At 61.9% G+C, this 24,495-nt stretch overlaps 2 protein-coding genes across 3 annotated transcripts; one reads left to right on the top strand and one right to left on the bottom strand.

Moving 5' to 3' along the window:
• Window positions 1–1,355: 1,355 nt before the first annotated feature.
• Window positions 1,356–11,175, top strand: RELA (RELA proto-oncogene, NF-kB subunit). The gene is made up of 11 exons (XM_028516395.2): window positions 1,356–2,213; window positions 2,787–2,813; window positions 2,915–3,066; window positions 3,227–3,375; window positions 4,249–4,340; window positions 4,610–4,741; window positions 6,099–6,203; window positions 6,420–6,632; window positions 8,794–8,874; window positions 8,955–9,029; window positions 9,780–11,175. The coding sequence occupies exons 1-11, from the start codon at window positions 2,207–2,209 to the stop codon at window positions 10,388–10,390; spliced, it is 1,644 nt and encodes a 547-aa protein (XP_028372196.1). The 5' UTR covers window positions 1,356–2,206; the 3' UTR covers window positions 10,391–11,175.
• A 2,909-nt stretch (window positions 11,176–14,084) lies between these two features.
• Window positions 14,085–24,371, bottom strand: SIPA1 (signal-induced proliferation-associated 1). Of its 2 annotated transcripts, none has more exons than XM_036030214.1 (16): window positions 24,266–24,371; window positions 21,190–21,962; window positions 20,432–20,559; window positions 20,170–20,346; window positions 19,058–19,232; window positions 18,250–18,353; window positions 17,837–17,994; window positions 17,138–17,747; window positions 16,497–16,771; window positions 15,601–15,819; window positions 15,372–15,483; window positions 15,169–15,277; window positions 14,975–15,076; window positions 14,839–14,893; window positions 14,550–14,700; window positions 14,085–14,457 (listed from the first exon to the last, which is right to left on the bottom strand). In XM_036030214.1, exons 2-16 carry the CDS (start codon window positions 21,866–21,868, stop codon window positions 14,392–14,394), a joined length of 3,120 nt encoding a protein of 1,039 aa, XP_035886107.1. In that variant the 5' UTR covers window positions 21,869–21,962; window positions 24,266–24,371; the 3' UTR covers window positions 14,085–14,391. The 2 variants fall into 2 exon arrangements, with proteins under 2 accessions (XP_035886107.1, XP_028372702.1); XM_028516901.2 differs by having other exon boundaries at window positions 14,550–14,628; window positions 24,266–24,370.
• Window positions 24,372–24,495: the final 124 nt, after the last annotated feature.

Below are 24,495 nucleotides of genomic sequence, written 5' to 3'. Positions count from 1 at the left end.
AGGAAACTCTTGTATAGTTGTACACCAGGAGACATTCACAGGAATGCTCTTAATCGAACTGCTTATAATAGCATAAAACTAGAAATTCAAATGGCCATCCTCAAGATGCATGAAGAACATGTGGTGTGTTTACACAGCAGAGTGTGGACAGCTGTGCAGAGTCAGTGAACTGTGAAACCCACGAGCCTTCATAGTGTGTTGAGTGAAAAATGCAAGTAACAAAGGCCAGAGACAATATGATACCATCTTCATAAAAATTTTAAATTAAACCAAAAACCTTGAACAATAAAAAAAAAAAAAAACTAAGCAAAAATCAAACAACATATTGTGCAGACATGTATATGTGAGTAAATTTTTTTTTTCTTAAAAAAAAAAAAAAAGTCAAGCCCTGGCTGGCGTAGCTCAGTGGATTGAGTGCGGACTGCGAACCAAAGCATCTCAGGTTCGATTCCCAGTCAGGGCACATGCCTGGGTTGCAGTCCATGGCCCCCAGCAACCACACATTGATGTTTCTCTCTCTCTCTCTTTCTCCCTCCCTTCCCTCTCTAAAAATAAGTAAATAAAATCTTTAAAAAAAAAACTGTATCAGATTTTTAAAAAGTCCAGGGAATAAGAAACACAGAATTCTGAATGGTGGTGCCCTGGACAGGGGGCTGGGCATGATGGACAGGTCTGGGGCACATGGGTGGATGTAAATCCTGGTGGTGTTCTTTCCAGCCCCTTGAGTTTCGCAGTGGGTACCATGGAATTCAATTTATTAAGTTATAAATATATATGAATTTTTAAGAAGAGGATTATGTAAAAAAGACAATTATGTACAGTTCAATGACTGCATGTTATTAACCAAAGTTTATCATGTATTCTGTCATCTGAAGTCAGCCTCCTCAAAAAAGTAAATTTACTTTACTACTCTGGGCCAGCCACATGAGAAACTAGAATGAGTGGGAGGGGTGGTGTTTTCACTTTTCTCTTCCTGTTTTTTTCAGAGCCTGAGAAAGCAAGTCAGAATTTCCAGTCTTTTCCAATTCCCATATGATTCCCTCATTTAGAACGAATTCATAGAAAATAAAGTCTTTTTCCACCTGGGGAAGACTCGGCCGCCTGCAGTGGAGCATCCTCGCTGCGCGGTGAGGAAATGGCCTGCGGTGCGGGGGTGCTCCAGCCTCAGCCTCCGCCCCATCCCGCACGAGCGCCGCCTTGAGCTTGACATACCCCCGCTAAGGGGGCACGGGACAATTAGTGGAAACATTTTGGCCCACAGCTGGACCCTAACAGGAGGTCCCTAGGGAGACGAGCTGCGGCGGCCTGACACTCCGGGTCCCGGGAGTCCCGGATCTTCTAAGACAGAGGCGTCGGGCTGCAGAGACGAGGCTCCGGAGATACACCCCTGGGCGCCTCCTGCGCACCCACGCCTCTGAAGGCTGGCAGTGTGATGCTTGCGTCGGAGAGGCGACGAGTCCTCGGCCCAGCCCGGCCTTGGGAGCGGATGCCAGGCTAAGTATCGGTTGCCTCTGGCGTGTAGGAGGCTCCGCGTAGCCCACTACCCAAACACCGCCAGGTGGAGAGGTCCGGGAGCTACCCCCCACCCCGCTGCATGTAGGTTGGAGTGGATGGGTGATCAAAAAGTGCTTCTGCGGCGACAATCACAGAGTCACCTTTTAGCGATTGTGCAATCCTGTGGAGTTCGGCCACCGAGCCTCTGCGGGCTGAGCAGGCCCGGGCCTTTCCCTGCAGCCCAGCAACCCTGGCTTTGCTCCAGAATTGGCCCGGTGACATCATCAAACTCCTCCGATCCGCAGGAGGGGCCCCCGAAATCCCCTAAAAACATTGTGAGTAATCGCCTGACCCGCCCTCCAGGCGGGGCCCAGACCGAGGGGAGAACTAAGCTCAGCCACCCCGCCTGCGGCCTCCGGACGAGAACCCTCTCGATCCCCGGCGCGGCGCACAATTGCACCCAGCCCCCGGAGAAGGCGTGCCAGCGGCCTCCCGGTGCTCGGCGCGCACGGGTTACCAGCCCCGGGAGGGGCGGCGGCGGCGGCGGCGGCGGCGGCGCAGCGCAGCGCGCAGGCGCGGCCGATTCCCGGCAGTGACGCGGCGGCGGGCGCGCGCGGCGCATTTCCGCCTCTGGCGAATGGCTCTGCTGTAGCGTTCGCCGCGGGCCCAGCTGCGACCCCGGCCCCGCCCCCGGGACCCTGGGACCCCGGCCATGGACGGTGAGGGCGCCCTCTGCCCCCGGGGGGTGGCCGCCGCGAGGCCGCGGAGACCGCGGCGGGAGCCTCCGCGCCTTCCGCCCCTGCCTCCGCGGATGGGCGCTGTGCAGGGAGCGGCCGGCCGGATGGTGGCGCGGGGCGGGGCGGGGCCGGCGTTGTGGGGTCTGACTCACTTTCGCCTGTGGGAGGATGGGGCCTGGCCGAGTGGGTAGAGGTGGGGGAAGCGAGCTTTGACTCAGTTTCCCCCTGGGGTTTGTGGGGGCAGTTCTGACTTAGTGCCCCTGTTAGGGGAGAGTGCATCTGACTCAGTTTCCTCTCGGGATCCCGGGAGGGGAGTGCGGTCCCTTAGTTTTCCTTCTGAAACTGGAAGAGGCCCTGACTCAGTTTCCCCCAGCGAAGGGAGAATGCCATACCCAGGGTTGGCGCAGGAAACAGGTGTTTCTGGCTCTTGTACTTCCACCCCGTAGTTTCACCACAGCTTCTAGGGCGCAGGCCCTGACTCAGTTTCCCTGGGAGGCCCTCCCTGGCGGAGACGGGAAGTGAGCCTGTGCTGACCCTTTCTCCCTCCTCTTTCAGACCTGTTCCCCCTCATCTTCCCCTCCGGTAAGTGGACTGTCCTCCCACGGCGCTTGTGGAGGAGCCCCCCAGGGTGGGTGCAGGGGGGCAGCCGCCTGAGGGAGGCCGGCCGGCCCGTGTCTCCGCAGAGCCAGCCCAGGCCTCCGGCCCCTATGTGGAGATCATCGAGCAGCCCAAACAGCGGGGCATGCGCTTCCGCTACAAGTGCGAGGGCCGCTCAGCGGGCAGCATCCCCGGCGAGAGGAGCACGGATACCACCAAGACCCACCCTACCATTAAGGTCAGTGCAGGCTGTGGGGCGTGGGGTCGCGGGGGGGGGGGGGGGGGGGGGCAGGGAGAGACGGTGGATCCCCAGTGAGTTTGCCTCCGGGCCCCCTTGAAGTCTGGGAGCTGGCTCCGGAACTCCTGGGCCTCCAGGGTGCTCTCTGTACTTTGGACAGATCAATGGCTACACGGGGCCAGGGACAGTTCGCATCTCCCTGGTCACCAAGGACCCCCCTCACCGGCCTCACCCCCACGAGCTCGTGGGGAAAGACTGCCGGGATGGCTACTACGAGGCTGAGCTCTGCCCGGACCGCTGCATCCACAGGTCAGCTGCCTGTGGGCTGGCAGGGCTTGGGGCGTGGCGAGCAGGGAGGACCGGAGGAGGAGCCGCTGTGCCACTGGTACAGTGTCACTTCTTTCTGGACAGAGGGCCAAATCCCTCAGTGCGGCTCTGTCCCCAGCTCTGCAAGCAGATTTCCTTTGTTTTAAAGTTATCTGTTTATGTGTCTACTCCCCCAGGCAGTTATCAGCTATCAGCTCCGTGGGACGGGATGGGTCCGTAATTGCCTCTGAGCGCCCAGCCCCTGAGGGGAGCTGGAACAGCTCGTCCCTTAGTGTCACCCTTAGTGTCACGTCTCTTGTAGCGAGAAGGAAAACCACAGAACCAGCAGTCTCTCCTGGGGCCTCATACCGGTTGACAGAGGCTGGCTGTAAATAATAAATACATAGATACACAAGCAAGATACTGTTCAAAAGTAACTTAATGATGAAAATAAAACAGTAACAAGTTGGCAGAATAGCCCGGAGTGGGGGAGGCGAGGGAGCTGTTCTCATTACTTTGAACGGGGAGGTCCTGGAGGCTTTGAGGAACGCTGGGAAGAGCCGGGAAGCGCGGAGAGAACGTTCCCTGCCGAGTGGACGAGTGCAGAGGCCTTGCAGTGGGGATGAGTGGAGCATGTCTGTAGAGCAGAGGCGGGGCCCTTGTGACTGAGGGCAGGGCCGGCAGGGACTGCGGCCAAGGCCGGGCCACAGGGCAGAGGGTCTCGTCAGCCCAAGTAAGCAGCAGGAAGCCGTTTGAGAGGGTTGAGCACGGAGCGGTGGTCTGCCAAGGGGGCGGGGCGGGGAGGGCGGCTGGGCAAGGCCGGAGGGCCTGGGCTCTGCTGGGGATGTGAGACTGATGTCTGGTGGGGGGACTCAGCTTCCAGAACCTGGGGATCCAGTGCGTGAAGAAGCGGGACCTGGAGCAGGCCGTCCGCCAGCGCATCCAGACCAACAACAACCCCTTCCAAGGTGAGGGCCAAGGGGCGGCGGCCTCCGCCTCCCACACTGGCCGAGACTCACAACACACACGGAATCTCGCTGGCCATTCAGTACACTCCCATTTTATCACTGGGGACACTGAGACCCAGAGCAGGGACATGACATCCGGGGTCACACAGGTCAGTGATGGGTCTAGAGCCTTCTCTCCCTCCTCTGGGACTCCCGATTCACACGCCCTCCAGCAGCCCTTCCAGCCCAGGGCCCCCACCCCGGCTCTCCTGACTGTGGTTTTCCGGCAGTTCCCATAGAGGAGCAGCGTGGAGACTACGACCTGAACGCGGTGCGGCTCTGCTTCCAGGTGACAGTGCGGGACCCGTCGGGCAGGCCCCTCCGCCTGTCACCTGTCCTCTCTCATCCCATCTTTGACAACCGTGAGTGACCTGGGAGGGAGAGGCCTGCAAGGGGAGGGGAGTCGGGTGGACGCGGCCTACGAGAGGCCTGTGGCTGTGTTCAGTCCTCTGGCGTGCTGGTCGTCTCTTCCGTGTCCGGCCTTGCTGGCGTGGGAGACAGGGCAAGGGAGACCCGAGCTGCCCTTCCTAGCCTCCAGGCTGGCAGGGCGTCACACGGAGGACAGGCGTCTCCAACATGTGATGGGGGCTGGCGTGCCGGCGCCGCATCAGTAACTCCGGGAAGTTGACTCCCAGGAACAAGACGATGTTAGAGAGTAGTAATTCAATGATGAGAGCTCGCAGGAAGTTCCGACATAGACTAACTGTGGTCTTTAAATAACCGGCAGAGCGAAGGGGAATAACAGGGCTCTGAGCCCTGCGGACAGGAAGCCGGAACGAACAGTAGGGGTCCAGAGGGAAGGGCTCGTTGCCAAGGTGGGTGTAATGAACTGGGCCTTGAAGGCTGCGTGGGTCCGGTGGAGAGCAGAGGTGTGTCGGACTGGTTCCCCCCGGCCTGAGCTCCACGAGGGCAGAAAGGTTTAGGTCTTGTGGGTCATTGCGTTCTCCCTGCCTAGAGCAGCGCTGGGCACACAGTCGAGGCCAGTAGGTAAGTAGACGCTGAACTGGTCGGAGTGAGGGGTCGGACCTTGGCTGTGAAGGCACAGTTAGCAAGCTGTGAATATTGCCGTATTTATTGATTTTTTTAAAGCAAGAATTCCTGTCTTGCCCTGGCTGGTGTGGCTCAGTGGATTGAGTCCAGCACCGGCCTGTGAGCTGAAGGGTCGCTGGTTTGATTGCCAGTCAGGGCACAGCCTGGGTCTCGGGCCTGGTCCCCGACTGGGGACATGCCAGAGGCAACCAACTGATGTTTCTCTTGCAAACCCATTTTTCTCTCCCTCTCTTCCTTCCCCTCTCTTTAAAAAATAAAATCTTTAAAAACAAAACAAAACACATTACTCTCTTTAAAGAAAAAAAAGACAAAGAATTCCTGTCTTTTTTTCTTTTTTTAAAGATTTTATTTGTTTTTAGAGAGAGGGAAATTGAAGGAGGGAAACCTGCATGTGCAGGAGAAACATCAGTCGGTTGCTTCCTGTATGCACCCCAGCCAGGGACTGCACCCCAACCGGGGACCGAGTCTGCAACCCAGGCGTGTGCCCCCACTGGGAATTGAACCAGTGACCTTTCTCTTTGGGCGCTGACGCCCAGCCATCTGAGCCACACCAGCCTGGGCAGGCCCTGCAGGGTCTTGACCGGAGGGACCAGGAAGTCGCACGTCCCGTGGCCCAGTCCTGGAGACCTCGGCGGCTCAGGGCTGTCTTCCTTACACCCACACCCTCAGGCGCCCCCAACACAGCGGAGCTCAAGATCTGCCGAGTGAACCGAAACTCCGGGAGCTGCCTCGGTGGGGATGAGATCTTCCTGCTGTGTGACAAAGTGCAGAAAGGTACGTGTCAGGACGCAGGGCCGGACTCCAGAGCAGGAGGTGAGGGGCAAGGCTGAGCGCAGACGGCAAGTGTCGGGCACCTGGCTTTCAGCACGCCTGCCAGCACCTGGGGGCGGCGCTGGGATGTGTCTCAGGAGACGAGTGCCGACCCCGGGTGGGCGCTGGCTGCAGGTGAGCTGAGCACCCCGGCCAGCGCTGCCCTTCCATCCCCCACAGAGGACATCGAGGTGTATTTCACGGGACCGGGCTGGGAGGCCCGAGGCTCCTTTTCGCAAGCCGACGTGCACCGACAAGTGGCCATCGTATTCCGGACACCTCCCTACGCCGACCCCGGCCTGCAGGCCCCCGTGCGCGTCTCCATGCACCTGCGGCGGCCTTCTGACCGGGAGCTCAGCGAGCCCATGGAGTTCCAGTACCTGCCAGACACAGGTACACGGCCGGGGAGAGAGAGTGCAGCCGGGAGAGCCAGGCCGGGGCTGGCTGGCTGGCTGGGGCTGTGGTTGAGGGTCAGGAGCTGGAGCTGGGCGGGATTTTCACGGCGTCAGAGTCTCTTTCTTGCCTCAATTAGTAATAACCGTACCCAAGGCTCCCTGAGCTCTTACCACGTGTTTGCGTGTATTTCAAGCACACCAGTGAATTACCTGGTTTTGTCTTTCCATGAGTCTTTTGAAGTAGCAGATAGCATCCAAGTGGCCTGAGGTCGCATAGCTGCTGACTCAGAGTCAACATTTCAGCCCAAGCTGTCTGGCTCGAGGGTCCTATTGCCACACTGGGCGTCTCTTGTCACTGTCACACAGCCATGGCTTGGTCAAGGCCTTTGGGCCTCTGACCGCAGCGGGGGCAGCCAGAATGGTCCTCTCCCTGGTGCCCGTCATCTCACCCGAGAGTGTTCTCCACCCGGGAGCAGTCCAGCTCGGTTTGGAAAGCCGCCCCAAACCACTGTCAGTCCATCCCACAAATAATGATCGAGTATCGAGGACCCACTTGGTGCCCGTGCCCGGGCCAGGTGCTGTGAACACAAGGGTGAATGACGTGTTCCCTGCCCTTCAGAAGCTCAGTCCCATGAGGCAGACATGCAGAGACAGATCCTCAAGTCACAGAGTGACGTGGAACGGAGGGAGGTGTGTGCGGAGTGCTGCGGGAGCTGGGGGCAGCTGCGTGGAGCAGGCGGTGTTTAAATTAGAGACACAGGAGCGCGTTCCTGGGCAGGCGGACCCGCACCTGGAAGGGCAGGGCTGTGGGAGCGCGCACGGCGTGCTTGGGCCAGCGTTGCTGTGGGAGGCGACGCCGGGCAGGGAGCAAGCCCAGGCAGGAGCGCCGTGAGTGTTAGGCCGCAGGCAGTCCAGGGCTCCGTCCAGAAGGCAGCGGACGGCCACGTGGGTTTAGAAGCAGAGAAGTGACAGGAACAGAGCTGGGAGCTCGCTCGGGCCACAGTGAGCAATGGCTCTGAGAGGCGGAGACTGGCGGAGGGCGGCCGCGCTGGAAGATGTCACAGCGGTCCAGGAGAGCAGGTAGCGCCTGCACCGCGCAGAGGAGGTGGCAGGGAGCGACGACGTCACGGGCTGCTGTCCTCCCGGCCGCCCTTCAGCCCCGCAGGCCTTTTTGTGTCTCACACACATCGAGCTTGGTTCCGCCTCAGGACCCGGGTTCTAGCTGCTCTGCTTGGAACGCCTGCCCCAGGTCTCCGCGCGCTGGGCTCTCCCCAGTGCCTTCCTGGCCATCCCTAAGCCAGGCCCCTTGGTGTCACTTCAGTACTGTTAGCGTCACCCTGGGTCTCTTCCTTAGTGCTTTTGTCACTTGTATACGGTTGTGTCCCTGTCACTGGGATGTCAGCCCTCGGGAGCAGGAACCTTGTCTGCTTACTCAGGGCTGTGGCCCCCAGGGGCTAGGGCGGCACCTGGCACGGAGTAGATGGTTGGTCCACGCGATGAGTTCGTGGATGGTGGGAGTGAGAGGAAGAGGTTGAGGACGACACCACGGTTTCTGGCTTTGGTGACAGGGCAGACAGGTGGTAAGGGAACACGGGAGGAGGCAGAGCCAGGTTCTTGAGGAGACAGGCGGAGGCGGGCTTTGGACTGACGGGGGCGAGGACTCCGGAGTTCCCCCGGTGTTGCGGTAGTTAGACGGACAGCCCCGAAAGCTCTAGGCTGAACTGTCAGCCATCAGAGAGGAGAGTAGGCCTCTGTGGGAGCCTCCCACAAGCCCATCCTGCCTCGACTGCCCCGGAGTGCAGAGGGATCCCCGCCGGGCCTGGCTCAGGACAAGAGCGGTGCGAGTGCGAGAACAAGCTGCAGTTGGCCCCCCCCGCCCCCCCGCCCCAAGGGCTCCTGTTCCTGCGGTGCGCCGTCCCTCTATCAGAGACACTCGTGCGGCCCTCAGAGAGGCAGATTCCGACAGCGGAGGCCTTCTCAGAAAGCTGCTGTGGGATTCTTAGAGCCGTTGAGTGTTAGCAGCTCTTCGCATTGACTGGGAAGGTTTGGAGAAAGGGTCTTTAAAAATCTGGCACATCGCCTTCCTGCTGAGGGCCCTTGGAGAGCTGGGGGGGCCAGCCGAGGAGAGTAAGACTCACTTCTCCCCGTTACTTTCCCAGATGACCGTCACCGGATTGAGGAGAAACGCAAAAGGACCTACGAGACCTTTAAGAGCATCATGAAGAAGAGTCCTTTCAATGGTGAGGAGGGTGGAGGGGAGAATTAGAAGACAAAGGCGGGAGACCGGGGGGCCAGGAACTGACCCAGCCTTGCTCCGCAGGACCCACTGACCCCCGGCCTCCGCCCCGGCGCATCGCTGTGCCTTCCCGCAGCTCCACTTCCATCCGCAATCCAGGTAACCGGGGCTGCAGGCCGGGGTCTGTGCAGCCTGTGGTTTCTGCGCCCTCTGGGAGCGGGGCGGGCCGTCGGCCTCACCCGCAGGCGTCTGAAGCGTGCTGTGTGTCGGGCCCGTTTCTCAGGGCGTGGGGCCTCATTACCTGTGCCAGAGCCGTCTGGGGGTGGTAAAGGCGCAGGTCCCAGGGCCCCATTACAGACGCTTTGGAAGTGTGGCCCAGGAACCAGTCGAGTCCTGGGGACACTGACACGCAGTGACATCTTCGAGCCACTCCGCCAGTTAAAAACCATGTTTTGGATGCCCAGGGACACCGAGTTAAAAAGTGGACAGTCTCTGCCCTCAGCTCTCAGTGGCACTAGGGAAACAAAACAAATCACATCTAAAGCAGCAAAAAGTAGGTGCTGGTGTGGGGCTCAGAGGAGGGACGGGTGCCTGCTTCAGGCTGCACTCGCCGGGTACTCCTTGGGCCGTGTGTTCTCGGGGCTTAGTTTGGCGGCTGTAAGATGACATTTTACCGGCTGATCTCTGAAAGCATCCCTTCCTCTGAAAGTCTGGGGAGCTTTCTAGGACAGAGTAGGCAGGGAGGGCTCTGAGGAGGTGGCGAGGCTGGAACTGGACCCCGCGGGCCAGGGCAGGTTGGGTAAAGGGTACTGGGAGGGGCTGATCCTGTGCCTTGTTGGCGGGCTGGGGTACAGAGGACGGGTGGGCTTCAGGCTTTCTCTGACCCCTGTCTCTCTGTCTCTCTTCCAGCTCCCCAGCCCTATCCCTTTACGCCATCCCTCAGCACTATCAACTTTGAGGAGTTTTCCCCCATGGTCTTTCCGGGGCAGATCCCAAGCCAGACCTCTGCCTTGGCATCGGCCCCTCCCCCAGCCCTGGCTCAGGCACCAGCCCCTGCCGCAGCCATGGCACCAGCCCTTTCAGCCCCTGTCCCAGCCCTAGCCTCCAGCCTTGCTCAGGCCATGGCCCCGCCTGTCCCCAAGCCCACCCAGGCAGGGGAAGGGACACTGACAGAAGCACTGCTACAGCTGCAGTTTGATGCTGACGAAGACCTGGGGTCCCTGCTGGGCAACAACACTGACCCAGCCGTGTTCACGGACCTGGCATCCGTCGACAACTCCGAGTTTCAGCAGCTGCTGAACCAGGGTGTATCTATGGCCTCCCACGCAGCAGAGCCTATGCTGATGGAGTACCCCGAGGCCATAACACGCCTGGTGACAGGGTCCCAGAGGCCCCCTGACCCAGCTCCCGTTCCCCTGGGGCCCTCTGGGCTCCCCAACGGCCTCCTCTCAGGGGATGAAGACTTCGCCTCCATTGCAGACATGGACTTGTCGGCCCTTCTGAGTCAGATCAGCTCCTAAAGAGGGGACACCTGCCTTGCCCAGCGCACTGGGTTGCAGGAGATCGAAGCCTTCCCAAAGCAAGCACTTAACAGAATCGAGATGTGCGGTCCAGCTGTCCTCAACTTTGGGTGATGACTTAATGGTGAGGGGGGGTGCCTTTTATTCTTTTATTGGCAATATCTATCTCATTATGGAGGTGCTTAAGTAGAAGCATTAACGTCTCTGGAAATGGGGAAGCTGGGAGAAGTCAAACTCTTCCTGTCCCTATCCTGATATTCAGCTCCCTTTCTATAGGGAATTCTGGGGTCTTGCACGCCCACCCTCCAGCTTTTAGTACTCTCTTAAAGGGTCAGGCTGGAACTATGGCCTTGGAGGCCATAAAGCCTTATTATCAAGTGTCTTCCTTAAATCATGGCTTCATTTACACTTGAGCCAAAATAATGCCCCTGTCACCAGCTCTTCCATGATGCCGGCATTGTTCTTGTGCCTACCACCAGCGTTTGAGGGGCTGGACTTCGTGCCCTGCTGAGGTCTCCACCAGCTCTTTCCTTGCTCAGCTGTGGCTGAAGAGTCTGGAGGGACAGGTCTGGCCCTCTCTGTGATCCAGGATGTTGAGTCGGAGGCTTCTCTGTCGTCCCCCCCCCCCCCCTTTTCTAAGTGCCTTAATAGGATGGGTTTGGAGAGTCAGAGGGGCCGGCAGGCTGGCAGCTCTCCAGTTGAGAGGCTCAGTTTTTACTGAAGAATCCAAGCAGTTTCACTCTTGCTCTTTCTACTCTGAACCAATAAATTTGTTGCCAAGCCTACGTGAGGTCCACCTTCTTTCATCACCCTCCCTGTTGGTCACATCAGGTTGGGCTTTGGTGATACAGACTTGGATGAATATTTACACTGTCATCTATCTGGGAGCTCGCAGTCTGAGGGTGCCCTTCAAAACCTCCAGTCGCTGCCCAGTGGGTGATAGTAGGCCAAGGTGGGTGGGATTCCTCCAGCAGTGAAAGGCCAGCAGGACGCAGTGGCTGCTGGGAGCTTTAGCCTGTGGATCAGCAGCAGAAGGTGGTTATCAAAGAGGGGCTGGGAAGCACTTGCAGGTGGGCAGGGTAAGATAATGAGGTTGGAAATGGTCAGTGGGGCCAGGTCATGAAAGATCGAGAACACTGGGCATAAGACGTTTGGACTTCATCTTTTGGGATGTCGAGGGAGAGAGTGCATCTGTTGCAGAAGTACCAGGTGAAGGTGTATGGTTTGATACCCAGTTCTGGTTAAGACCAAGGACCTAAGGAATCTGCAATCCGCAGCTCCAGGAAGCCCAAACAGTCAAACTACAATACATCTCAGAGGGCTAGAGCAGAGGCACTTCCGGTTCAGCCTGACGCATGCGCAGCAAAGCGGGCTCGGCGCAAGCCCATGGCCCGCTGGCGCTGCCTTTCCGAGTGCGCATGCGTACAGCTAGAACGCTGCACCAGGGAACTGGGTGAAGTGCTGCGGGAAAACCCCTGCCCTGAGGCGCATGACTTCTGTGTTCCGGGCTTTGCACTGGGGCGGAGGGGTGAAGGCAGGGGCGAGCAAGCTATCAGTGGGACGGGCTTCAACAGCTGGAGAGTCCCATGAGAACACGGTCTGCCCTGGGTGCGGACGCTGACGGGCAACGCCTGCAAGGGGAACGGGCCGACGGGCTGTGGGAAGTTGTGGAACCGGAAAACGTCTGCAGCTGGGAACTCGACCCAGCGCGCCCCAGCCTCTTCGTCAGGGGGCGGGGCCGGGGGCGGGGCCTGGAACACTGGGCTTTTCGGACTAGCACCAGCGGCCACTTCCGCGCGAGGGGCGGAGCCCGGTCGTGTTGACCAGGTCAGGACCTGGGCGACCCTGCGGGGCAGCCCCAGGGGAGTGGGGGCTTGATGGAACAGCGGGGCTGGATGGAGCCGCGGCGCTGTGGGCGCTGTGGGCGCCAACACGAGCTCGAGGAGGTGCCTTACCTGGTGAGAAGGCTGCTGAACCAAGGAAGTGGGTGGCGAAGCTCCCCAAAACGTGGCCAACATGAGGCACGGAGGGATATTCCGGCCATGCCTAGTTTCACTCTTCTTGGCACTCCCATTGTCCTGCAGTGCCCTTCCTTGACCCCCGGAAGCCCTCTTATGGTCTTTCCCACACTCCTTGAGTGACCTCATCCTGTTCGTGGCTCACTTGTCCCGAATCCTTATCTCTAGCCTAGATCTCTCTCTTCTGCCTGACAGCCCGCTGAACATTGCACTCTGACGTCCCTCGGGCCTCTCACACGAGCCTTGTTCCAGATGCCAGAGCCACTCCTAGCCTGCCCTCCTCGTCTCAGCCACGGCCCTGTCCTCCTCCGGGGGCTCCAGCCAGAAACGTGGCTACCAGTTTGGATGCTGCAGTTTCTCCCCAAGTCCGCTCCCTGACCAGGTTCTGACAAGTCTTCCCACTTCTCCCCACCTCCACCCACTAGCGCCTAGTTTAAGCCACAACAACCTCCACCTGGGGCTGCTGCTGCAGACTCTTTCCTGGCTTTGCTCTCCGTGCAGCCAAAGGGCTCTAACACCCGTCTCTCACCTCGGTCCTCTCCCCTCGAACACCGGTCATGACCGGTTTTCTGCAGATGCACACCAGACAGGGACTGGAGCCTCCCACACTGCCACGCGTGGGCTGCCCAGTGTAGTCTGCACCAGGCGAGAGCTGAGCAGTGTTGGGAACTGCTGCCCCAGGAGCCCGAGTCAGCTCTCACCACCGTTTCAACTTCAGCTCCAGCCTCTTTGACCCTGGGTCCTTGCCTGTGCCCCGACTCCCGTCCAGTAGCCCCCAGACTGGTCCTATCAGGGATACCTTTGACTCAGTCTTCAAAAATCAGCCCTCATATTACCTCCTCCACAAAACCTGACCTTCTAATGCTGTTTCTCAAAGCCTACTTCATCCTGACGGAGCCTACATTAATGGCTGGACCCAGCGCCTGGGCCTCAGCAGGGTGAGTCTCCCCCAGCCAGCAGAAGGGGCTGGACTAGCCATGTGATGCTGGGCAAGTCAGTGCCCTGTTGGGGCCTCAGATCCAGAAAACAAAGGGTTTAGATGAACTCCAAGTTCAGACCTGCTGATGGCACGCGTGGGAATGGGCCCAGCCTGGTGAAGAACAAGGGGTCACAGGCTGACCCCTTCCTCCAGCACGTGGAACACGTCCCAGGCCACTGAGGCACAGACACTGCCCCTCTGGCATTGGGCCCCGCTGGCCCCGGCCCTGCGGCAGAGGGAGTGCCAGGTGCAGGGACTCAGTGATTCTAGAGAGGGAAGGCGGGGCTTGCTCTGGGGGAGAGGGCCTTGCCAGGTGAGAGGGCCTTCACAAACGGCTGTGGTCCAGGCTCTCCTTGACTCCTAAGTGCCAGCTCTCCCGTCCTGTAGCTCTACCCTCTGCCCCTGACCGCAGCCCCTCGGGTTTGGTCCCGGGGCAGGGGCCTGGCTGGGCCTAGCTTGGACAACTCAGCAGAACAGGTGCGGGGCATGGCCACACGCTTCCCAACAGACAGAAGTGTTTGTGGGAGGGAAGCCAAAGGGGGGCCCAGCAACAGAGAGCCCCTCACTGAGGACCAGTCCAGCCCCAGCCACTGTCCCCAGGGCCCGCCTTTCTGACCGCTCCTGGGACCTTCTTGGTTGGGGCCTCTGGGGGTGAAACCCTGTCGTGTGGCAAACATCAAACACAAACAAGCACAAATAGCAGTGGCTTCTTTACTCCCTGAAGTCCCCTTTTCTTCGCAGAATATTTACAAACAGGAATGGGGTAGGGACAACTTTGCCACCAGATAACGGGCTGGGGAGCGGGGGCAGTGCTCAGACGCGCCTCTGCGCAGGGAGAGTTCCTGAGGGGGCCAAGGCCCAGTGGGACCCCTGGGCCCTGAAGGACCCGGGGGGCTCGGAGCAGGTCCATGGTTGGGTCTAGGGCCGGACCCAAGGGCTCAGGCCACATCGGTGGTGGGTGAGCCCAGCTGCTGGGAGGCCGGGGGCAGGCGGGTGGCTGCGTCCTACGACCTGGCCTGCAGCCGCAGGCTCCGAACCTCCTCCTCCAGGGCTGCTCTGTCTGCCTTCTCCTGGGTGGGGGAGGGAGCGGGAGTCAGGACAGCCAGCCCCTTCCCTGGGGCGGCCCTGTGATTCCCCGACAAACCCCAGCCCACCCTGTCACCTTCTGCAGGTCCTCCTGCAGCTTCCTGAGCATGGACTCCAGGTGAGAGACCTTCTCTGACAGGTTCCCGGGTTCTGGCCTGAGGACATGGGGGCCAGGACTCAGGGGGACGGAGGCAGAGGGCAGCGCCATGGCTGGCTCCAAGACCCAGCTGCGTGAGAGGGGCCCACCCCCAGTCTCCTCCGACATATGCGCACACGCACGTGAAAGCAGAACCCCGGGATAGTGCTTAATGCCAGTGATGGGGCACAGGTGACGTGAGGGGCTAGGTCAAGGTGGGGGGCCTTACTCAGCATCAGACTTTGGGGTTTCCTTGGCATCTCCACTATCTGGGAGGGGCTGTCCTGCGGGGAAAGAGGGAGCATTTGAGCAGGCTGTGAAGGAAGTAAGAGCCCCATCGTGGCTCCCCCGCTCAGTGGTCTCACCCTCCCGGGACAGGGACTCCAGGATGGTGTTGCAGGTGGACGCGATCTCCGAGATGGACTGCCACTCGTCTTCCATGGTCTCGTTGCCCGCTTCCGACATGACTGGGCACAAGGAGGTGGGCTCAGACGGGAAAGCCCAGGCCGGCCTCCCCCACCCGCCTCCTGTCCTATACGCCACCCTGCTCCAGACTCACTTTTGCTGATGGAGTTTCGAAGAGACAAGGTTCGTGGCCAGAAGGAGGCCCTCAGCTCCGGAGCCGGGTCACCGCCGTCCTCACCCCCACTGGGACTGGCTGGCCTGTCCTGAGGGGCAGAAATGGGCATGGATGCTGTGATGCCCACTGGCCCCACCGGGCCCACCTTGCCTGCAGGGCTCCAGAGCCTTGTGTCTGCTCACCTCAGTGGGTGGTGTCTCCCTGCCAGCACTAGGTGCCGGCGGCTTGGACGTGGTGGCCAGGAGGAGGTCCGGGGTGGTGTCGGGCAGCACTGGGGCCTCATCTGACAGGGAGCTGGGGAGAGCGGGGGAAGCTCAGCACTGGAAGCTGCCCCCTACGGTCCTCGCTTGCAGAGGCCCACCCGCCCAAGCCTCCCAGGGTGGGATGGGAGGCACGGCCAGGAGGGAGCACCTGCAGGGGGATGGCGGGTTCTGGCTGTGCAGGAACTCCGTCCTCTCTTCGGCCAGGTCCCCGGGCCCCGGCGGGCTGCCGCTGTCACTCAGGCACACGCGCAGCAGCTGCTTGGTGAGGGGCATGAGGGTCACTCCAGGGGCCTCGTCCTGCACTGGCTCTGGGGGCCCCCGCCGGCTGGGCTCCTGCAGAGACAGCCGGTACAGCTCCGAAAAGCTCCTGCGGGAAAGAAGGTGCAGCTTCAGGAAGCAACGCCCCGGCCCGGGGAAGCCCTCGGCACCAGCCCTGCTCCCGGCTGTGTCTGAGGCTCACTCCCAGGAGAGCTCTTCAGGTTCCCTGACAATGGCAACCGTGTGCCTGGCTGCTGGCCACTGTCCCAGATCCGGGTTCGGATCCCAGTGCTGCCCCGGGTATCCTGGGCCAGGCACTCCGGGCACCCATTTCCCCACCTGCGAGGTGGGGGTAGTCGTGCTGCACCTCGCTTCCAGAGCGTAGATAACAACACCCGGCACGGAGACCAGGAACTCCTGCTGGCACCGCACACAGCCCCTTGCCTTTTCTGTCCCAGACGGGCCTGTTTTTGTACGAGTGCCAGCTAAGGATGGTTCTTATGTTTTTAACTAGTTGAAAAAAGTCAAAAGAACATTTCATGACACGTGAAAATCATACAAAATTCAAATATCAGGGCCTATAAATAAAGTTTGAGTAGAACAAATTGGCTTCATTTTCCCCACGAGGAAAGTGCAGCTCAGAGGGACTGAGAGGCTGGGATCCTCTCAAACCGGAAAGGCCTTCATCTTGGATTCCTGAGAATGTTAATGGTGACGCAGGAGGCACTGCGTGGTGGCCAGCAGCCTGGCCCTCCCACCTTTCCGCATCCATCCCGGTGCCCTGACCTGCGAGGCCGGCCGCTCTCGTCTGGGGGCAGGACGGTGACGCAGACCTTGGGCGCTGTGCGCAGCAGGTGAGCCGCGTCCTCGGGGCCAAGTTTGGGCAGCGTCTGGCCGCACACACGCAGCAGGCGCGCGCCGGGCCGCAGCCCCGCGGTCTCCGCGAACGTGAAGCGCTCCACGTGTGTGATGAAGCCCTCGGCGTCCACTTCGATGCCCAGGCGGCCTTGGCCATCACGGGGCAGTGCCAGCTCCCGGGTCTCGCAGCCACGGCTCACCAGCTGGGGCAGAGCATGTCGTAAGTGGTTCTAACCCCTGACCCCGGGAGGGCCCACCCCAGCACCAGCCCCAAGCACCTCATCCCAGGCCACACAGACTTCCCCCCACCCGCTCTGCCCCCCAGGAGAGCGCTGGCAAGCCGCCGGGCAGATGATAGCCCAGTAGCTCGGAGACAAGGGTCACCTGTCCGAGGACCCCCCAGTTTCAGCTTTGCCAAGCTTTGCCAAGGGGGTCAAATGGGCTGGGTCTGACCCCCTTGACTCTCCCTTTCTCAGGAGAGGCGGTGGGAGGGAAGGATTCCAAAGCAGGCCCCGCTCCCTACATGCACAGGGACCCGGGCAGCCAGCGTCCTTGCTCCTGGGTCTCACCTGCAGGCGCGCCACGACCTCGCCTACGGCTTGCCCAGGGGGCCCGTCGAACCGCAGGGTGATCGCCTCCCCGCGGCCGTGGTACAGGTCAAGCTGTAGCTCCGAGAAGGTCCAGGCCAGCACGTCGCGACAGGCGCAGTTAAAGACTACACGGCCGTCTCGCGGCGCCACCAGTACCAGCGCCTCGGCAGAGATGCCCAGCAGACAGGGAACCTCGGCACCATCGGGGCTGCTGGCTTGGGCCCCGGCCGCGCCGCGCGCCCCGGGCGCAGCGCGCACGCCCCACACCAACGCGCCAACCGCCTGCAGTTCTGCGCCTGCGCCGCGAGGGGACGCTCGCCGCCTGCCGCCCAGGGAGGGCAGGCCAAAGCGCGAAGCTGAGTCCAGCGACGTGGTCGTCACCTCGTTGGTGGCCAGGTCCTTCAAGTACTGCTGGCGCGTGCGCGTGGCCATGGCGTGGAACTGGCGTGCGTGGCCCGCTGCCTGCTCGCCATTGAGCGCCTTGGCCAGCAGGAAGGCCCGGAAGTCGGCGTTGGCCGCGAAAGGGCCTCCTCCAGGGGGCAGAATCGGACCAAAGGCCGGGGTGTCCTGGGTGCGGCTCACAGCCACCCTGCGGGGAGGGACGTGATAGTCAGGGGCAGCGGGAAGGACCCAGGAAATTTTGGCCAGTGGCGGAACTGAGACCACCGGGGCGCCCACCTGTAGGAAGTGTGCGCGGTGCAGGGCGCTTGCGCGCGCACCACCAGGAACACGTGCTGGAAGTGCGAGCGGATGGTGGTGGGGCAGAAGGGCTTGCTGCCCGGTTCCTGGAACACGATGGTCACAATGTTGTTGCCGATGTGGCGCTTCCGCAGGAGCTGGGGGTCAGATGGTGGGGCATGTGAGTGGGGCATGTCTGCCTCCAAGTCCCACCTCATTCGAGCAGGGCAGAGCCTGGGCACTGGTGGCTCCACCACCTGCCCCTGGGTCTTGGAGGAGGGTGACTGGCTGGGAGGGCTGTTGAAGGTGGACAGAGCTCAGGCCAAAGCTCAAATATTGCGGGCCCCACAGCCCCCTCCCTGGCTCCCCAGAAGCTCCCGACCACGCCCACCTCCCTCCCAGCCCCCTCCCACCTGCTGCTGGTTATTGGGGGTGTAAGGCAGCATCGTGGACACGTGGAACATGATCTCATGGTCCTGGTACGTGGTGTAGAGCGAGTGCGTGCCTGTGGAATCCGCTGTGGCCAGGGAGTCGGGACACAGAGGGAGAGAAAAGGTAATCTGGGTGGCTTGAACCGACCAGCCCCGAGTGCAGTCTGGAGCCCGTGTGTCCCCAAGCTGCAGGTGGGCAGCCCCTTCACGCCACCAGCCAATGCCCAGGCCGTGAGGGCTTCAGCCTTGGCTGCTCCCTTCTCCCTCCCGCCAAAGATTCCAGCCTCCAGCCCGGGGTGGGGTTGAGGGTGTTGAAACAGAACGAACACAGAAGAAGAAGAAATGGCCTGCTCAGAGGGAGGCAGGGCAGAGGAGCTAGAGGACAGATGTCGGCCCAGGAACAGCGTGCGTGGAACAAAATCCCCTCCCGGGGGCCCCAGGGGCCCTCCCACCGGCAGGCAGAGGCACTCCCGGAAGCCTGAGCTGGTAGAATATGTGTGTTTGACACGGGGGTGGTGTCCCCAAATTCCCTGGGTCCCAGCTCAGGCAGCAGGGCACCAAGGCCTTGGGGACAGTCTCAGCCCCCTCCCCCAGCCCATGCATGGCTTGGCCTTTGCAGCCACTGACCCATGTCCCCAGCCTACCCAAAGAACTCTTCACTGTTGTCCCCAACCTTACTACGACAATAAGGGACAGAGAAGCGACGAGACAGTTGGTTCTCAGCAAGGCATCCTGCCCCTCAGCAGGAGCCTGCCCCCATCTCTCAGCCCCCAGCCCCCCGGGGCCTCACTTTTGGTGTCCAGCTGCGCCCGGTAGCTCTCAAAGCCTTTGAGCCGCACCACATCGCCCAGCAGGGTGAGGAACTGCATGAAGGCGGGTCCCGCCTCCTGGTTGTTGTACATCTCCTCTTCCGAGCCCTGGCCCTCCCGGCAGTACAGGATGCCCACCTTGCGCTGGAAGCTCAGCTGGGGGGGGGCGGGGAAGGCACAGGGAGAAGACACAGGCCTCAGTCCCTCCCCGCTGCCACCTCTGGGCCGGGGGGAGTGGGTGGGGCGCAGGCCTGGAGGCTGGGCCGCCCTCCGGCCTGGCCCTGAGCGCCACCCTCTCTAAGCCGTTTCTGTGTCCTCATCTGTCACGTGGGTTTGGTGTGTCCTGCTCCCAGTCCTCAGAAGGGTAGAGGAGGTCACAGGTGGGGTGGGACTGGGAGGGTGTTGGTTCTCGTGTGGCCACAAAGGAGGTGATTCACGGGAAGGGCCCTGAACACGGTGTACCTGATCCTGATAAATGTTCGTGTTGTCACCCTCATCTCAAAGCCAACCTGTCCCCTGCTCCCTCAAGTCCCAGGCACCCCCACCCCGGCCCTTGGAGGCCTTGAACCCCGCACCATCTCTGCTCATTCTTTGCTCCCGGCTCCTCTCCCTCTGGGGCTCACTGTACAGCTCAAGGCTCTGCGGCCCCATGCAGACAGGCCCTGTACCCCCTCCCCCCAGCTCCGCCCCCCCCCCCCCCGCCGTCTTCACACTAACCCTGTCTCCGCCCATAGTCCCCACTTTAATTTCATCTCCCCTGACCCTTGCAGCCCCACCTCCAGCCCAGCTCCTGAACCCCAGCTCCCTCCCAAACCCCTGGGATCTTGAAGAGCAGGCTCTCATTCAATAGGTCTGGGACCTGGCCACATATCTGTGTTTCTAACAGGTTCCCAGACCATGTGGATACTGCTGGTCTAGATTTTATTTTGAGAGGAAAAGCTCAAGGTGACCTCTGATGGCCTCTCTCCGAGAAGCCAGCTTTCTTAAGGCCACAGTCCCGTCCAGGACCAGGGTCAGGCTGGGTGTCTGGGCGCCGGGCAGGCTGGGTCAGACCAGGTCTGGCAGTAGGGTCGGGGGCATTGTGGCCACTCACCACTTGCTCGTCCAGTGTGAGCAGCGTGCGAGGCACCTTTGGCGAGGCTGAGCCCAGGCGTAGGCAGGTGGGGCTCAGCTTGGGCGCCACATGCTCCAGAAGCTTCCTCGGGGACAGGCCCCGCGGAGGCCCTGGTGGCAGCGCCTCCTCCGAGATGGTGCCACGCAGCGTCCGGAGCTGAGGACGGAACGTAGGGGCACTGAGAATCCATGCAGGTCGTTGAGGACGAAACCCGTGGTCTGACCCCATGACCCCAGCCCACCTGTGTGGTCCGCACAATGATCCGGTAGCTGTGCAGGGTGCCCCCTCCGCTGCCCTCCTTCTCTTCCCGCCGGATGCTCACTGCCACGGGACCCAGCGCCTCATCCAGTCCGAAGAAGTTCTGGTGTTCTGGGGGGACCCCGGGCAGTGGGTCACCTGTCCTGCCCACCCGCGCTGGACCCTGGCCCATCACTAAGTCCCAGCTTAGGCCCCATCTCATACCTAGTGCAGACCCTAGACTAAGCCCCACCCCTCCAAAGCCCCGCCCACACTCGAACCAGCCAAGGGCCTGTTCTAGACTCCAGGCCCTATGCCCTGCCCCCTCTGCAGGGACCTGGCCCTATCACACCTTGTCTCAGGTCCAGGGGGCCAATGCTGGCCTGCTCCCATGACTAGAACCTGCCGTGAGACCCTGCCCGCCACGCCTACGCGCTCCAGAACGTCTGGGACCCTCCCTTCTGGGCACTGATGACGAGAACAAGGTTCCGGGCGGGCTGCAGGGGAATCTCTCCCCAGCCTGGAGGAGTATGAGGATGGACCAGATGCAGGCGGAGGGGCACACCTGGCTGTGGAGGCTGGGGTTGGCCTTAGGGTGGTGGTTACATCAGGGACCAGCAGAGCAGCCTTGGCTCATGGACTTGCCTGCTGACCCTTCGTATGGCCATGGACTTGACAGGGAAAGGACAGCTCATGCGTCCTACTGGGTGGTGCACTGCAGGTGAGAGCGATCTCTGCCCCTCCCGAAGGCCTCCCCCTCACCTTTGTTGTAGAAGTACTTGCGGTAGTAGCCGGCGCCCAGGTCTGCGTGCTCCAGGCTATAGGCTGAGGTTCGGTTCTGTGGCTCCTCCAGGACCGACACAGCTGCGTTGGGCAGTGCAGGGGGCAGGGGCGGGGCCGCCGGTCCGCCCAGGCCCAGTTCTCCCTCGCCCCCAAGCTCACTCACAAAGCCAGGAGCCTCAAGCAGCAGGTCTGAGCTGGCAGTCTGGCCCTCAGCCGAGGCCAGGGACCCCGAGCCGGCTTCCGTGTGGCCCCCTGCACCCCGAGGCTTCGGAGCCCAGTCGAAGAGCACGCTCTGCACGTCGTAGTGCGCGAACCAGCGGGGCTCGGGCACCGGCGGGAAGGCGGGCTCCGGCTCCTCCGGGGGCAGTCCCAGCAGCACCAGCGGGTCAGCGAAGAGGCGAGTGGGGACCGCAGCAGGGCGGCTGGCCTCCTCATGGCTGTGGGCACGGGCTCTGGGGCTGGCTGGGGTGGGGGGCCGGGCCTCGCCCGCGTCACTGCCGCTTCGCAGGAGTGGGCCCCGGGTTGGGCTCGGCCTCGGCTCGAAGGTGTGCGGCGTCAGCTGGGGCCGGGCTGGCTGGCGCAGCTTTCGGGCAAAAAGGTCATCGGTGGGCGCGGGGGCCGTGCCCCGCCGAGGGCTCCCAACGCCGCCTGCCCACATGGGCGTGCAGTGGGCCTGGCTTTCCGGGGGCCCGGCCGCATTGGCGGGGCTGGTGGTGGCTGCTTGGTTCCCAGCCGCCAGGCCGGTTCCTGCCCTGGGGGAGGAGGGGGCTGCTCAGAGTGGGCGGGGGAGAAAACAGGAACCCGGGCTTCCAGCTCAGTCCTCCACCACCACTCGCGTTGGCTTCCGGTCCCCTCTGAGACCATCAAAGCCGCTTCCGCTTTCCTGGCCACTTCCTCGTCTGCCTGGGGCTAAGGTTTCCAGCCCCCTCCTCCAGCTTGGTGCTGAGCAGGGCAAGGGGCTAGGCTGTCGGGGGCTAGGCTGTCGGGGGGGAGGGGGCGGCCTTGGCCCTGCGGATCTGGAGCCGGGGCTGCCCTGGGGCTGCTAGTGCCCCCCAGTTCCCACTCACATACCTTCAGTTTGGCCTGGGCCCAGACGGAGGGTCCCCACCAAGGCCTGGCCCAGCTGGACAGACGATTTGTCTCGGCTGGGACGGGAAACCCATGGGGCCACTGGTGTCTGGGTCCTGCCCACTTGACAAAGGGAGGACGTCCTGTCCCCAGAGACCTTCCTCCCTGCCCCTCCCACTTCCTCTGGGGTCCCGGAGGAGGTGAGCACCCAGAGGCCAGGCCTCAGTGCCCAGTCCCTCACAGCCTCAAAACCTCAAGGACACAGGGGTTCCCAGGGTGCACTGGCAGGACAGCAGAAATGACAAGAGGACTTCCTTTGGCACAGGAAGTGGCCCCAACTCTGGGCCCAGCCCCCTGCCCAGCCCCACATCCTGAGGAAGGTGGTGGGGTCATACCACCTCAGTCATGGGACCCGAGTCACCCTGGCCTAGAGGACAGGTCCTGGCTCACCCTCTTGCAAGCCACTGAGGCCGCGCCTGGAGGCAGGCGAGTGAGTCACGATGATTAGGCCCCTTGGCTGGGACTGGGCACCAAGGGGATGTCTGCCTGACCTCCCCGGTGCCGACGCGGAGGGCTGAGTCCCACGGCAGTCAAACTGGGGTCCAGGTGAGGGGACGCTCTGGCCAGAGCTGGGATCCAAACCTGGGTCTCAGTCTCCAGGGGCCCAGGCAGTGCTGCGCCTGCCCACTCATGTCCCTGCGTGCGCAGGTGGGGGCAGGTGGGGGTGCGCTCACAGGATGTAAGAGTGCTGAGACACCGCGGGCTCCACAGACCCGCTAGGTGCGGAAATGCGCTGAGGTCAGGGGCAGGTGTGCAGGGTAGTGTGAGAACACGACGGGGAGCCACCCCTCGGTGAACCCGGCATGGAGCTGACCTCTGGGGGTGCAGGCATATGCCAGCGGGTCTTTGAACATCGTCCAGCAGCGGGGCGTGGGGCTGGGCCGGGGGGCCGGGGGTGGGGGGTGCGGCAGGGGCTCTGTGCACGCCTCAGCTGAAGTTCCAGAACCAAGCAAGGCTAGTCTGACTCCAAAGCTTGGAGTGCCTCCTCCTTTGCTGCTCCCGGGACAAGCTCTGGTGCTGACCCCGACTGAGCCTCTGTCCTCTTATCTCTAAAATGGGGTTAACCATTCCCGTCCCTTCTCAGCTCTGCAGGGAGATTGAATGGAGGATGCCGGGAGTGAAGCTGGCCGTGCGTGAAGTGTGTAGAGGCAGATGTAGCCCCACCTCCATGTGCCAAACTCTTGGCCCTGGGCTGTGGCCAGGGTGGGGATGAGACGGGCCGTGAGGGAGGGGTCTGTGAAGGCCTCTGCTTCGTGGGAGCTGAGCTCCCTGCCTGTAGGCGCACGGCTTTTCTCTGGCCCAGTGCCCGGCTCTGGCCCTGCCTTGGGGGGTGTTCTTGGGCTCTGCCCCCCACCCAGCAGCCTCACACAAGGTCCATTGAGGCCGGGACATTCCTCTCGGCCTGTGTCACTGGGGGAGGGGGGGGCTGGCCCCGCCCCCACAGATCCGGAAAGCCGGACTGCCCCAGGAGGAGGCGTTGGATGCTTCCCAGCACATCTGGAGGTCACGACCCCATTTCTGCTGCCAGGGGGCGCGACAGATGTTTCCTCCCAGGCCTGGTCCTGGACTGGGGGCGGTGTGCAAAGGCCGCCCACAGAGAAGGGGAGCCCCCAAACAGGGGGAGCCCTGTACACAGCCAGCAGCAGGGGCAGTCGCCAGTGCCACCGAGGAATCAGGGACAGCCCCATCCACTAGCTCACACAGCCTCGGACAGTCATGCAGAGGACAGGGTGGGGGCCTGGGGCAAGGGACTAGATGTGCCGACTCCGGACTCGAGCTGGAGCCGGGAGGGAGGTTGGGAAGGTACAGGCGGCGAACGCTGCGAGGAACCCCCTCCCACACACACACCACCCGAGCCCGTGCCAGTCCACGTTATCCCCTGTCCAGCCCAATCGTGGTGCCTCTGCTCCCCCGCGCCCGCCGGTACCTCTGGGGCTCCCGCCCGGCGGCCGCCTCCCGCGCTGGAGTCCCGCTGCTGGCTCTCCAGCTACCGCTCCCGGCGGCTCCGCCTGGGGGCGGGGCTACTTCGGGGGCGTGGCCACAGCTGCCGGGGCGAGGCTGGCCCTGCAACTGGCTGCAGCGCCGCTGCTGGAGTAGAGTGTGGCCAGAACTAGGCCCACCCTGCAAGCCGTCCGGTTGTCCCAGCCTGGGCTAAGA

Source organism: Phyllostomus discolor, chromosome 6, assembly GCF_004126475.2.
Source record: "Phyllostomus discolor isolate MPI-MPIP mPhyDis1 chromosome 6, mPhyDis1.pri.v3, whole genome shotgun sequence".
Classification (NCBI taxonomy): Eukaryota; Metazoa; Chordata; class Mammalia; order Chiroptera; family Phyllostomidae; genus Phyllostomus; species Phyllostomus discolor.
Note: the sequence above shows the minus strand (reverse complement) of the source record. Positions and strands in the feature narration are given on the sequence as shown.

Excerpts from the sequence above, each read along its gene's own strand:
- RELA (XM_028516395.2), top strand. Across the intron at positions 2,814-2,914 it reads CCCCCTCATCTTCCCCTCCG|AGCCAGCCCAGGCCTCCGGC; the intron begins GTAAGTGGACTG and ends GTGTCTCCGCAG. Across the intron at positions 6,633-8,793 it reads CCAGTACCTGCCAGACACAG|ATGACCGTCACCGGATTGAG; the intron begins GTACACGGCCGG and ends TTACTTTCCCAG.
- SIPA1 (XM_036030214.1), bottom strand. The coding sequence starts at position 21,868 with ATGTGGGCAGGCGGCGTTGGGAGCCCTCGGCGGGGCACGGCCCCCGCG. Across the intron at positions 20,560-21,189 it reads CAAGTACTTCTACAACAAAG|AACACCAGAACTTCTTCGGA; the intron begins GTGAGGGGGAGG and ends GGGTCCCCCCAG. Across the intron at positions 17,748-17,836 it reads ACCGCGCACACTTCCTACAG|GGTGGCTGTGAGCCGCACCC; the intron begins GTGGGCGCCCCG and ends CCCTCCCCGCAG.